The sequence below is a fragment of the Capsicum annuum genome, chromosome 11, assembly GCF_002878395.1.
Source record: "Capsicum annuum cultivar UCD-10X-F1 chromosome 11, UCD10Xv1.1, whole genome shotgun sequence".
Lineage (NCBI taxonomy): Eukaryota > Viridiplantae > Streptophyta > Magnoliopsida > Solanales > Solanaceae > Capsicum > Capsicum annuum.
In genome coordinates this window covers 205,632,296-205,647,634 of record NC_061121.1, presented here as the reverse complement: position 1 = coordinate 205,647,634, position 15,339 = coordinate 205,632,296, and the positions used below count along the sequence as shown (strand labels likewise).

Here is a 15,339-nt window from a genome sequence, read left to right as displayed (position 1 = left end):
TCAAGTATTCCATCCACTGAGACAACCCTCTAATATCACAAACCGAACTCCACTATACTTCCTTACTCGATACCATAAGAGGAAAATCCAACCACCACTTCCCCAAGTCCAACAAGAAGGACTTGGAACCCAAATGCCACCCCACAACCCGAGCCCTCCAAACCAAACTCCACTGGCCAAAGCCTTATTATCCACCAAATCTAAACCTGCCACTACAAGCTACACTTAACCTAAATAGACCTCTCCAACATGAGGGGCATGGTCCGTTTTATTATGGTTATATGAGGGGGGAAGATTTATGAGGTAAATATGTTGATCCAAGATAGGTTCATGGCCGAGAAAGAAGAGTTGGTCATTGGAACCAACAAGGGAACCAAATCCGTGAAGTAGGACTAAATACCATTAAAATGGGGCTTACAATCTTCAAGGGTGAGAGTGATACCGAAGAGTTTTTTTTTTGCATAGGAATCTGTATGTGGGAGGGTCTTCCAAGTCAATGATCCTATCAAAGAGAAGAAGAGTTGATACGCGATTGCTCACTTTGAGGGTTATGCTACTACATGGTGGGAGTATATTAACTGTTTTGGTAATGTGTTGGTAGAGGGGCAGCCCCCTCTTTGGTTTCAGATGAGGTACCTCATGAGACAAAGGTACCTACCCGAAAGATATTATCAAGAGCTCCTTGCCAAGTTGTAAAACTTGAGGTAAGGAAACAAAAGCGCCATGGCTTACTACGATAAGTTCCAACAACTCATATTGAAACTTAATCATAGAGGGGAATAAGTGAGTCATGACATTAGACGATTCAAGGTGGGGTTGAATAGAGATATTGCTTCACGGTTGACCTTACACAAGTTTGAGATAATTGATGCTATTTTCCAAGCCGCCTTGGAGATTAAGAGACAGATACGGGAAAGAATAGGCAACAAGTTCAATGGGAAATCACCCTCGGATTGGCACAAGGACAAGATTGACTCATCTAATGAGGATAAACCCGAGGCCAAGCTGGTCCCAACCGAGATCAAGGCTGCTCAAAGGTATCTTTCGAGAAACAAAGGTAAACCTAATTCTACCTTTCACCCTAAAGGATTTCAATGTTTTAAATGTCAAGGGTGGAGGCACAAGGTAATGAGTGCCCAAACTGGAGAAATGTAATCCTTAGGGAACGAAAGTCGTATTACTTTGGTGAGGAGGTGGGGCTTGAATGGAATGAGTTTAATGAAAATGCTCAAGATGGAGACCAAGAAGCCGAGGTAGAAATAGATAAAGGCGTGGAAGATATTGGCCGGTTGATAGAGAGTGTGTAGTACCCTTATTTATGCCAAGAAAAATCATTCTTAGTGATGGTTTATAAGAGGAAACCGAGGGTGAGGATGATGAAGAAGAGGAGGAGCCAAGAGTTCAAAAAGTGGGATTTTCCCACAAAGACCCTTTGATGCTTGATGATCTAATGACACACTTGGTTGAATATCCTAACCCTGGAAGGAGCCAAGAAAAGATTATTCAAAGAGAAGAGCTTGCGGGTGAAGATTGTTTGAGTTTGAGGTCAAACTCCTCTCAAGATGTAGAGGATGATACAAGTGTGATATCGTAGATAGACCCTTTTTGTGTATGTCAAAGGCAACCAAGAGAAGGCCCGATATTAAGTATGGGAGAAGCCAAAAATCACCCCTATGTGTGCACTAAAGGGGTGGCCTTGAAGCCTTATTCATTAAAAGGGCACCTTTGTCATTTTAAGTCTTTTGGGGAATGTAATATAAATAGAACCACTTAGGGCTGTATTCACTTAGTTGATGATATTTTGAGACTTTTAACATTTTGTAACACTTTAGTTCTCTCTTAAGAGTTCCAACCGAAACTAGGGCTAGAAAGGTGAAGATTCACTTGTCTTTGTATATTGGCTTGAAACGTTGGTGTTTAGAGGAGGTAAAGGCCCTATTGTGTCAACGTAGAGTTTATGTTTGTGTCATGGATAGTGTTTAAAGGTCCAAGAGTGTAACTATTCTTGGGTTCTTAAGATTGTCCCTTCATTTGGTCTAATTATTTATTTTGTATCTTGTGGAATCTGTGGTTACTTATTGTTGTTAATGTACCCGTAACCTTCTTGTTATTGTAATCTTGTTGTTTATGTGTTGACATAGTGAAGCCGTGTGGGGCCTCTTCGATTCACTATAGTGCTTGTAATCTTGTATTCTATATCTACTTTTTTGAATATTGTTGTTGTTGTCTTGAAAATATAGAGAAACCGAGTAGGGCCTTTGATTCTCTATTGTTGTTGATCTTGTAAATCTTTTGAATCCGTTTTGTCTGTTCGATCTTGTATCACTGCGGTTGATGTACTGCCCATCAATTGTGATTATTTGGATGTTAGTTTAAAGAGCAGGGAACTCTAAGATCAAACACCCAACCTCCCAGTTGTTGGAGTAGTTTCCTCTATGGTCTAACTTTTATCCTGTTTCCGCTTCTTTATTTTTCAATCTCCCTCTATATTACTTTCCCTTTCTCACAGATTCAAATCATGCTCTGATACCGTGTTAAAAATCAAACACAATGAGAAGTTTTTTTTCTATTCACTTTAGTATATTTCAATGATTACAAGGCTACAAATTTATACATAAAGAAAAGAGATCTAAATGGAAAGATAATATACAATAATCAATACAGACGCCTAAATAGAAAGATAGTCAACATTAATGGAAATAGAATAATAATAATAATTTAGGTTCCAATTCCACCATTCACTCATTTTATTTCCTAAATTAGTGCACACTGTACAACTTATTGCAACAGAACCCACCCCAACTCCACATCAAGACAAACTCGGATGGTAGTTGTGTTTAGAGATTATGTGAAGGAGATGGAGTAATAAGAGACAACCAAGGCAAATTAATTTTTGCATACTCCATTAGAATTTATCCTGGAGCGAGTAATATTGCAGAAGCTGAAGAACTTTTCTATGTGCTAAAATGGTGGGTCCAAAATGAATTTCAAATGGTTACAGAAAAAAATGATTCCCTTTTACTCACCAAGTGCATAAAGAGAGAATGGAAGAATTTTTGGTGGATCAAAAAATAAAATATTGAGATATAAAAGCTAGTTGAAGAGCATGATCTTCATATCTATCATTGCTTTAGGGAAGTCAACAAACCAACTAACAAGTTGGCATCCATAATCCATGATGCATAAGAGGACCATGTATTCAACTCTTACTCTGAGTTACCAAGACGTGTCAAGGGGCTAGTGAATATGGATAAATGGAATATTCCTTCATTTAGAACTAAAATGACAAAAATTGTTCTCATTGTGTATGAATCCCTTTGAAATAAGATCGTTTCCTAATTTTTGGTTAGGAAAAAACAAGGCCCTAGATCTAGCTAAAGCCCACTGAAAGATCATTTTTTAAGTTTGGAATGCCTAACTCAGCTTTGTTCATTTTTGCCAAATCAATGATTAAAGGTCTTTGAATTAAAAAAATATCAAAGCCAAGACTTAGGTAATATTTTAGAAAATTCACAATTACTTGTCTTCTATATCAAAAGTAATAGTTCATTTTATTTTTTTTATTTTATCAAATCAACAGAGTTTTATATTTTTTCATACTACTTTACGTTTGGACATGTGATTTCAGATAATGAGATAAAATCTCACATTCTAGAACAAAACATAATTTGAAATTTCAAATAGTGATTTCAACTCTTTTAAATACAAAATTTGATTCATAATTTTTTATTTTGTATTAAAAAACTCCATCATTTTAAATTAAAAGATACATGCTCAGCTTGAGGAGATTGGTGCACCACGTGAAAGAATTCGAGTATATATAAAAGAATAGTTATGAACTGTTATTATTGATTACTGGATCTTTATAAAATTATGTATAGTTGAAAGATTGAAATGTCAAAGATTTATTTATAAAAGGAACATGCATATATGGAATTTATCAATACAATGTCTTAGCATAATTTGATATCCTCATTATGAATGATGTTTTGCTCATTTGATAATGTTATGTTAGAATTGGGGAAAATTCAATAGTTTTCACAACTTATGGGGTTTTCATGTTTATAAGAAAACATATAATTTAGAAAGTCCATATTTAATTTTCAAACAGAACTTCAGTTTTACCTCAAATGATTTTCATATCACATATCAATTAAGTTTGTGTTTAGACATGTGCTATAAAGACATGATTATAAATATCACATTCTCTAAAAAATTTCAAATCATGATTTATCACTCCTCTAATTATTTAATGTTTATATTTGTTCATGTTTATGACTAGTTAAGCATAAAGGAGAAAACAAACAACTAATTATATCTTGATTTTCTTAAATGACGGGTATTATGGATCATCTATTTTTAGGAATAATGACAAGTAAACTTGACCAGAGGGAGTAGTAATTAATTTGTCATGTTATAAAATTATAAAGAAGAAAGAAGAAAAGTAGAGAGAGAATAGAGAGTAATTCTTATTTCTTTTGAGGGATGAATATCAATGAAGGAAAATTCATTTATTTATAGGGGAAAACTAACCTTGAGGTTGTAATTTTGTCATAAATAGATATTCACAATATATGGTAAAGTAGGTATTCACTATATATGATAAAGTAGACATTCACTATATATGGCAATACATTTATAACGCTCCCCTTGAATGTCTAATTTATAGATAATACACATATAGGCTGCCTCGTTAAAAACCTTACCAGGAAAACCTAATGGGATAAAAATCTCATAAAGAAAAAAGAGTACAGCGCGTATTAACTCCCCCTAATGATAACATCCTTAAATCTTTGCATCCCGATCTTGTGCACCATCTTCTTGAAAGTTGCAGTTGGAAGAGACTTGGTGAATCAATTAGCTACATTGTCACTTGAACGAATTTGTTGCATGTTAATATCACCATTCTTTTGGATCTCATATGCATAGAAAAGCTTTGACGAAATGTGCTTCGTTCTATCTCCTTTTATAAATCCTCTCTTAAGTTGTGCTATGCATGTTGCATTATCTTCATATAGAATCGTGGGTACTATGTCACATTTTAAACCACATTTTTCTTGAATGAGATAAATTATGGACCTCAATCACACACATTCTCAGCTTGCCTCATGAATAGTTATAATCTTAGTATGGTTCAATGAGGTGGCTATGATCCAAGATATGGCAGTACCCCACATATGAACACATAGCCTATTTGAGACTGAGCTTTATGTGGGTCAGATAAGTATCCAGCATCAGCATAACCAATAATATCGGGATTACAATCTTTAGAATAAAATAAGTCCATATCGGTAGTCCCTTTTGGATACGGTAATATGTGTTTAATCCCTTTTCAATGTCTCCTAGTAGGAGAAGAATTATACCTTTGCTAACAAATAAACTGAAAAAGCTATATTAGGCCTTGTAGTATTTGCAAGATATATTAGTGCACCAATTGCACTAAGATATGGTACTTCAAGATCAAGGAGTTCTTTATTCTTTTCTTAATGGGGTCAAAATGGATCCTTATTCACATCAAGTGATCAAATAACCATGGGAGTACTTAATGGATGTGTTCCATCCATGTAAAATCTTCTCAACACCTTTTTTGTGTAGGCAGGTTGATAGACAAAGATACTGTTTTTCAAATGCTCAATTTGCAAACCAAGGCATAATTTTGTCTTTCTGAGATCTTTCATCTCAAATTCTTTCTTTAGGTAATCAATTGCCTTTTAAAGATCGATTGGAGTTCCAATAAGGTTTATGTCATCGACATAGACAGCAAGTAATAACTTCGACGTTGTTTTATTTATAAAAATACATGGGTAAATTTCATCATTCGTATAACCTTCCTTAGATAAATATTCACTAAGATGGTTATACCACATGCGTTCAGATTGCTTCAAACCATACAATGACTTTTGCAATCTAATGGAATATATTTCCTGATGTTTTGAACTATATGCTTCCGGCATTTTAAATTCTTCGAGAACTTTCATGTATATCTCATTAACAAGTAATCCATAGAGATAGGCTATAACAACATCCATCAGATGAATTTCAAGTCTCTCATGGATAGTGAAACTAATAAGATAACGCATGTTATTTCATCCATAACTGGTGAATGTCTCGTCATAATCGACACCAGGCTGTTGTGAAAATCCTTGTGCAACATGGCGTGCTTTATACCTTTGTATTTCATTTTTCTTATTTCATTTTTTCACAAAGACTCACTTATAGCCAACAGGCTTAACACCATTAGGTGTTTGAGCTATAGGTCCAAAAACTTCACGGTTGACAAGTGAATTCAATTCAGATTGAATTACTTCTTGCTATTTTGGCCAGTCATTTCTTTATCGATATTTTGTGATAGATTGAGGTGCAAGATCCTCACTATCTTTCATGATTTTCATTGCAACATTATATGCAAAGCTATAATTCACTACTATTTCAAATCGATTCAAGTTAGTTCTAACATCATTTGAATTTATGGATCGTTGCTCATTTTCTTGAGTCTTAGGCTCATTGATTTCTTCAGAGATATCAACATTGTTCAAATCTTGAAGTTCCATATGAGGATCTTTCGTAGTGTCATCTTGACCATTTGTTTTTATTTTTCTAAGATTTCGATCCTTAGAACCTAATGGTCTACCACGCTTCAAGCTTGCTTTAGATTCATTAGTTATGACACTAGTGGACGGTCCTTTAGAGACATCAATTCGAATTGGGACATTCTCTGCAGGAATATATGATTTGGTGATCCTTTTAAAATCTGTAAATGTGTCTGGCATTTGATTTATAATTTTCTGTAGATGAATAATCTTTTATACTTCTTTCTCACAAATAGAAGCACGTAGATTAAGATGAGATAGTGATGGAATTTTCCACAAAATTTTTCTTTTGATGGCATTATCTTCTTCCCCTAATTTTGGAAAAACTATCTCTTCAAATCGACAATCTGCAAATCGAGCAGTGAACACATCTCCCATTAATGATTCAAGATAGTGAATAATAGAGGGTGATTCAAACCCAACATAAATTCCTAATCCTCTTTGGGGGCTCATCTTGGTGCGATTTAGTAGTGCTATAGGCACATATACACCGCACCTAAAAATTCTTAGATGAGATATATATTAGGCCCTTAACCCAAAATCAATTACAACAGAGAAAATTTATGATAATTTATCGGTCTAAGACGAACAAGTATTGCAGCATACAAAATTGCATGACCCCAAACAGAAGTGGGCAACTTAGTTTTCATAAGTAATGTTCTTGCTATCAACTGTAAATATTTAATTAATGACTCGATAAGGCCATTTTGAGTGTGAACATGAGCTACATGATGTTCCGCTTTTATCCCAATCAATAAGCAATAGTCAGTAAATGCTTGGGATACAAATTCTGCAGCATTATCAAGGCGAATAGACTTAATCTAATTATCACAAAACTGTGCCCGTAATTATATTATTTGTGCCAATAATTTTACAAATGTCAAGTTGCGAGATGACAATAGGTACACATGAGACCATCTAGAAGAAGCATCTATTAGGACCATAAAGTATCTAAATGACCCACTAGGTGGGTGAATGGGTCCTCAAATATCCCCATGTATGCGTTCTAAGAACGCGGGGGACTCAATCCCAACTTTTGTTGGTGATGGTCTTACAATTAGTTTGCCTTGATAACAAGTATTACTTGAAAATTCACCATTTGAAAGAACCTTCAAGTTCTTTAATGGATGCATATTTGAATTTTCTATAGTTCGTCTCATCATTATAGATCCCGGATGTCCTAGACGATCATGCCAAAGTACTAAAGTATTGGAATTAGTAAACTTCTAGTTTACTATAGAATGTGCCTCAATTGCACAAATTTTTGTCTAATACACGCCAGAAGATGAAGCAGAGAATTTTTTTATAAAATATGACTGTCCAGAAACATTCTTGGTGATACCGAGATATTCAAGATTCATCTCATCAATTGTCTTGATATTATAACCATTTTCACGGATATCTTTAAAACTCAACAAGTTTCTCCGAGACTTAGGAGAAAACATACTATTAGTTATGATGAGTTTAGTTCCCTTGGGCAAGATTATAATGTTTTTTCCGAAGCATTCAATCAAATTAGCACTATCAGAAATTGTAATAACATTAATCTTGCCCATGTTCAGATGAGAGAAATATTTCTTGTCTTTTAATATTGTATGTGTAGTGCCAGAATCAATCAAATAAATATTTCACAATTGGACAGCTACTTTGAAAATTATCCATATCTTCAAATTAAAAAAATATACACAAAATAAAATAAATATATCATTGATAAACTATTTTACAATGACAGTACATTTCTGTTTATTCTTTCTTTTGAAACAAATTAGTAAAGAATAGTTTGAGACTTGAGTTGCAACAGGAATACAAAAACCACGTCCTCTGTGTAAATAGTAGTAGTATTTTTTTTTTCCTAAGAAAGTATACAAGGTTGTACTATTAATTCCTTAGTACCTACTGTATTACATTTCATCAAGTAACAAAATGCCAGAAGAAGTGTATGGGAGAATTTCACTAAAAATTTAAATCATTAGTTAAATAATGACAAAAAAAAATGAAAGCAGAGAAGAATATTTCAACCTTTTCTTTCAACTTTTTTTTTCAAACTGTCATTTGCTTTTTCATTAGCTGTATCGTTGTTTCCTTTTCATTTCTTTTTTTTTCTTTTTTTTGGTCAATAAATAATGGTAAAATTGAAATTCAATTCAATAATAAACTACAATAATATAATTAAACTAATCAATACTAATTAAAAATTAATATTCATGCAAACAACTACTTTTACATAATTTTTTATTCACTAACTCTTACCAAAAAAATTAAAAATTATCCATTCTTCCGTATTTACGAAACCATCACCAATCAAATGATCAATCTTTCCTTCAGGGTGCTCGAAAAGTCTGCTACATCCAAGCATATGATGTCAACATCATTTTCAGAAAGAAAGTTAGCCTCGAAATTTTTCTCTTTCTTCTTTAGTGATGCTAACCAAGTTCTTGAGAGCACCACGTGATAGTATCATTTTCCACCACATCGGTAACAAGTAATTGCTTCACGTTTCTCATCTTTTCTAATTTTGTTCGATGAATGATTAACACCAGGAACAAGGTTTCTTTCTTGGTCATCACGATCACGTCCACGACCAGGGCCACGACCTTTTCCACGCCTAGCATGGTGAGCATGCACAGCATTTACCTCAAGGAATGGTGCAGATCTAGTAGATCGATTCTCATAATTTTTTATCAACAAATCATTATTTTATCCAACCACGAGAAGATGAGAACTCAGTTCAGTATACTTCTTGAAACCTTTCTCTCGATATTGTTGCTGTAAGAGCAAATTCGAGGCATGAAAAGTGGAGAGCGTCTTTTCCATCATATCGCCATCATTGACCGTCTCTCCACATAGTTTCAGTTGAGAAGAAATTCTGAACATGACAGAATTATACTCATAAACGGACTTATAGTCTTGAAACCTCAGATGCATCCATTCACATCGTGCTTTTGGGAGGATGACCATCTTTAAGTGGTTAAACCTTTTCTTTAGGCTATTGCACAATATGAGTGGATCCTTAGTAGTAAGGTATTCAACTTTCAAAATTTCGTCAAGATGATGACGCAAGAAAATCATAACCTTAGCATGATTTTGACTAGATGTTGTATTTTCTTTCATTATGGCGTCTTCAAGATCCATAGCATCTAGGTGAATTTCAGCATCCAGCATCCATGAAGTATGGTTCTTGCCCGAACTTTGAAGGACAACGAACTCACATTTCGTAAGATTGCCAGCCATATGAAAAAGGAAAGAAAAATAATACCTTAGCATTCAAATTTGAGATGGTAGAGTCTCGAGAGAGAATAGAGAGAAATTCTTATTTCTCTTGAGGGATGAATAACAATGAAGGAAAACCCCTTTATTTATAAAGGAAAATTATTATAACTTTACCATAAATAGACATTCACAATATATGGTAAATTAGGTATTCATTATATATAGTAAAGTAGACATTCACTATATACATTTATAACATGTCATGGGTTTTATAGTATTTTTGTCAAGTTGATTTCTCATATGATCAGTCATAGTTATTAGCTCGAAAAGTCATTTTTCTTCTTGATTTTAAATCTCTTCAGTGACTTTTTGACATATAACTATTAGTTGAATGATTGTATAGAAATCAACTCTACTTTGTCATATTTTTTTCATTTTCAATTATTTCTTTTGCATATATGTGTCTCCTTGACTCGAGGATATACTGAAAACAGACTCTACACCTCCCAATCTTAAATATAGGAGTAAGGTGCACGTACAATCTATCCTCCCCAAATTTCACTTTGTATGTCAGTTGTTGCAGCAGGCCATTTGGCTGTATGCGTGTGGTTCTAAGCCCACCAACTTTCAAAATCAATTATTTTTTTGCTTCCCCTCATTGGATAAGACGAAAGAAAAACTAGAGGTGCTCTATTTTTTCACTGAAATGGCGCCACTAGCAAATTCCAAATCCAATTACATTTAACTTTCCAACATTTTCTGCTAACTTCTTTTGTTCCCATTAATGGATTGTGTTGTGTTTATGCACCCATCAGTTCCAAGAATCTTCATCAGTTCATCATGTACTGTTCATCAAAAATCTTTAGGAAATTATTCTCAGATTAATGTGTTAGTTGGACACTATAGAAAAAGACCATCTCCCAATTTGAATACTACTTCAACATGCTGGGCTGCTAGAGATTCTCAATATGAGAGCAATGAGAATGGTTCTGTTCCATTTGAAACATTATTGAGTGCTGAAATAACACATGAAACTATTGATTTCTTTGTGAGTGAAGCAGAGGGTGATCCTGATTGTCCTTCCAAAGGCTATTCTTCTATTGAAGAGGCACTTGCTGCATTGAGGGAAGGAAAGGTTGGTGCTATCTTTTTTCCCATTTTTGGAATTGAATTTCTTGTAATAATCCCTCTGATGCGGTTTATGTGGCATCATTTGAATTTTGAAAGTTGAATGAGTTTTTCTTTGATCTTGATTTGTTACATGCCTTTTTTAATATTTTGAATTGTTAATTATTGTGACTTAGCAGGTGTTTAGTCATAGATTCCAAGAAAATAATTCACTTTATTTGGAACTCTTGGAATTGGAGTTGAATATGGAGTTGTGTTTGGTTATACTTTTTGCGAAGATTATTTGAATAATTTTCATGCTTTATAAGCTTTATTAAAAGTCAGAAATATAACTTCAAGTTGAATTTGAAATTTTCATGCCAAAATTTTTGAAATAAAGTGAAAAACTATACCAAAAAAAGGTGACTATTTTTTATGGACAAACGGATCTGTAAGTTTAAATAATATTTACATTATGAGTTTAAGTTTTGTGCATTATCGGTGTACAAAATATTTTATACTATCAAATGAATTTGATCTGTTACTGTAAGTTATTTAATTTTTTACGTAAAAATTGAAAAAGAAAAGATTGAATAACGTGCAACAGCAGGGTCAAATTTATACACCAACACATTATTGCCTCATTGGAAGTATACAAAGAGATAATTTTCCAACTTCATTTCCAATTTGGGCTCTATAAATGATGTTCACGTATTTAATATGTCAAGATCTTCTTTTATTGTCGCACTTTCAGTGTTGAAGACTTGTGTTCTCGCTAACAACTTAAACTCTGATCATCTACAAATGATCTGGACATTTTCTGAGGACTTACACTAGGGAAGGGTACCTACTCCTCAAATTCTGGTCTTTGATATCTATTAAGATGATCACACAATTCAATATTCTTTATACTCTTATTATTTTCACTTCAATATTACAAGTTACTCCCTTCGTCCCAAATTACCCGTCCCACATTAAGATGGCACATTGATTAAAAAAATAATTAATAATATGACTAGTTTATCATAGTGCTCCTATTAAATGATGTTTACATTTTAATTTAAAAAAAATAATTAATGCAAAGGGTAAAACATGGGAAAAAAAATTATCTCTTCTTGATTAATGAAAAAGGATAAGTGAAATGGGAAATCAAATTAGAAAATTTGGGACGGGTAATTTGGGATGGAGGGAGTATATAGTAGAAGGGAATCTTAAAGTAACTGGTAAAGTTTCCCCAGTGTGATTAGGAGGCACAGGTTCAAGCCGTGGAAATAACCTCTCGCATAAATGCAGGGTAAGGTTGTATACAATAGATCCTTGTGGTTCCACGCTTTCCCCGACCATGCCATAGCGTGAACTTTGGTAGACCAGACTGTCTCTTTTTCTTTTTTTGAATTACAAGCTATATAGTAGTAGATTTTCATTTGGTAGAACTTATGATTGTGAAAATGTGTCAGTTTGTTATTGTTGTAGATGATGAAAGTGGGGAAGTGGAAGGAAACCTTGTCATGGCAGCATCCTTTGCTAGTGCTGAGGCAATTGCTTTTATGGTGAGACATGGTTCAGGCATTATTTCTGTGGGCATGAAAGAAGAGGATCTTGAGAGGCTTAACCTTCCTTTGATGTCACCTGAAAAAGATGACTATTCTGCTCCATCCTTCACAATCACAGTGGTAATATGAATCTTCTTTTTTTTCATAGACAAATGTGTTGTAATGTACTTAGGGGTAGTTTGGTAGAGTTTATAAATATAGTACTGAACAGGGTGTATTAGTAATGACGAGATTAGTTTTGTTGGGATTATTTCTTATCCTTTGTTTGGTTTGGTTTATTAAGGCAGCTTTATCTTTAATCATTCTTATTCATGTATTAATAATCCTTATATTGCTAATAACATGATTTGCTATGTATTAGTCATACGCCCTATATGCTATGTATTAGTTATACACCCTATAATACTGACTAGGGTGTGTAACTAATACAAGGCTGAAAATCCTACCAAATAAGATATTAAATAATAGTACCATGACTAATAAATGTATTATTTTCTCTCATACATCTACCAAACTACCCCTTATTGTTATGCTTTATGATTGAAAAATGTACTAAATTTCCACGAATTGATTGGGAACTGATATTAGCGTGATGAACTTACAGAAAGACTCTAGTTTTACTTACCGTAGCTATACTTAGTTTCTATTTATATTGCATTTACGTAGTAGACAGTACATGTATATGGTATATATAACAATTTTATAAGCTATGTTGTGTATTAGTGATTATTATGTCAAAATTTCTGAGGCTGGAGTTGCAAGCTAAGTTGCATGGACTAATCATTTTCAGTGCCGCACCTGTATCAGATTCTTCAAAAATACACTACTTCTGGAGAATCCGATACGCACCCGTTGAATTTTTTAAGAGTCTGAGCAACATAGGTTGAAAAGTCCCACCGCTTGATTAAAATATCATTTTTTCTCACTGAAGTACCTTGTTTAATTATGCAAAGGATGCAACGATGGGCACATCTACTGGTGTATCGGCTTCGGATAGGGCTAAAACTGTCCTTGCGTTGTCATCTCCTACTTCCACTCCTGAAGATTTCATAAGGCCAGGCCATGTTTTCCCTCTCAAGTATCGAAATGGTGGGGTCTTAAGAAGATTTGGTCATACAGAGGCTTCGGTTGATTTAGTTGTGTCAGCTGGCCTGCAACCAGTTTCTGTTCTTTCGGCTGTAGTTGATAAAGACGATGGTTCTATAGCCTCAATGCACGTTTTGAAGAATTTGGCCTTGGAGCACAAGATTCCGGTTGTATCAATAACTGATTTAGTAAGGTGAATCATTAATATATATTCATTCCATGTCTGTAATCACTAAATTAAAGCATGAGAAGGCAACAACAGCCAGCTTTCGTATTTGTATGTCATGTTACTGCTTGCAGATATAGGAGAAAGAGGGAAAAGCTTGTCGAAAGAACTGCAGTATCACGTTTACCAACTAAATGTGGATTATTCCAGGCTTACTGCTATCGTTCAAAGCTTGATGGTACAGAGCACATAGCTGTTGTAAAGGTGAAAAGTTTCTCCTTAGATAGTATAAACTATTAGTGATTAGTAAATTTATATCATTCAAATAAACTTGCACAATTCATATGGAATACGTTTGAACTTCAACGCCTTCCACAGGGTGATATTGGGAATGGTCAAGATGTGTTGGTAAGGGTACACTCGGAGTGTTTGACAGGGGATATTTTTGGATCAAGACGATGTGATTGTGGTAATCAGCTGGATTTGGCAATGCAGTTGATTGAGGAAGCTGGTAGGGGTGTGGTTATCTACCTCAGAGGCCACGAAGGACGAGGCATTGGCCTAGGTCACAAGCTTCAGGCCTATAATTTGCAAGATCAGGGCCATGATACTGTTGACGCCAATCTAGAGCTCGGCTTTGCTGCAGATGCTCGTGAATATGGCATTGGAGCGCAGGTTAGTGAGCTAGTTGTCTCATATCTATCCCGACTTCCCACCTCCTATTAAGGTCAATTCCACATGTCTGGTTATTTTATACGACTAGAGTGACTATTAACTAATGGAAGAATATGATTTTATTGATTGCCACAGATGTTAAGGGATATAGGAGTCCGTACCATGCGCCTAATGACCAACAATCCTGCGAAATTTACTGGTTTAAAGGGCTACGGTTTAGCAGTCGTTGGACGGGTACCAGTTTTGACACCCTTCACAGAGGACAACAGGAAGTATTTGGAAACCAAACGAACAAAGATGGGTCACATATATGGATCTGATGTACAGGGACCGATTAAGGCGTCCATCAAACGGAATTTAGAGAAACAAGATCCATCCCAGGAAGGAAAAGAAAGTTAAGTACAGATTACTTTCAAGGAGGGAGAGACTTTCATCTGTTTCAAACTTAATTCACATTTTTTCCTTGTAGCACTTATTCTTTGAGATATATTCCAATTACAGAAAAGAAAAACTCGCCAAAGCATCCACGATACATAAATACCTTAGTGTGTACTAAACTCATACACACTAATATGAGTTTCAATCAATAAGCTAATTCGATAAGCACAGTTTGAATTAGCTTGGTGTACTTTGTGTTTCTGATTTGAGTGGACTAGTTTTACTCAGTCAATTATCTCTACTAATTCTATTAATTCATTACTTCTGTTGAATTACGGGTCATGGGTTGTCCATGTGGACCGACTCGATTTTTATTTGTTTTTGGATTATCTGACAAAATAAGGGGGAAAATAAGAGATAAAATTTGATTTTGAAATTGGGGGAACAGTTACTGTTCCACTTCTCCAATATATTACAACTTCTCTTCCTCCATAAAAAGTCGGAAAAAACAGTAACAAAATAAAAAACAAAAATACAACAGCAAAGCAGTGAAAGTGATTAAGGCATTTAGTTT

At 34.4% G+C, this 15,339-nt stretch overlaps 1 protein-coding gene across 1 annotated transcript; it reads left to right on the top strand.

Moving 5' to 3' along the window:
• The first annotated feature begins 10,399 nt into the window (after positions 1-10,399).
• LOC107848460 (monofunctional riboflavin biosynthesis protein RIBA 3, chloroplastic) lies at positions 10,400-15,057 on the top strand. The gene is made up of 6 exons (XM_016693231.2): positions 10,400-10,935; positions 12,365-12,580; positions 13,414-13,739; positions 13,847-13,976; positions 14,091-14,387; positions 14,523-15,057. The coding sequence occupies exons 1-6, from the start codon at positions 10,585-10,587 to the stop codon at positions 14,784-14,786; spliced, it is 1,584 nt and encodes a 527-aa protein (XP_016548717.1). The 5' UTR covers positions 10,400-10,584; the 3' UTR covers positions 14,787-15,057.
• Positions 15,058-15,339: the final 282 nt, after the last annotated feature.

What these genes read in the sequence shown, in the direction of transcription:
- LOC107848460 (XM_016693231.2), top strand. Translation starts at nt 10,585, where the DNA reads ATGGATTGTGTTGTGTTTATGCACCCATCAGTTCCAAGAATCTTCATC. An exon ending in CTGCATTGAGGGAAGGAAAG is followed by an intron (nt 10,936 to 12,364) that starts GTTGGTGCTATC and finishes AAAATGTGTCAG; the next exon opens with TTTGTTATTGTTGTAGATGA. An exon ending in TCAATAACTGATTTAGTAAG is followed by an intron (nt 13,740 to 13,846) that starts GTGAATCATTAA and finishes TACTGCTTGCAG; the next exon opens with ATATAGGAGAAAGAGGGAAA.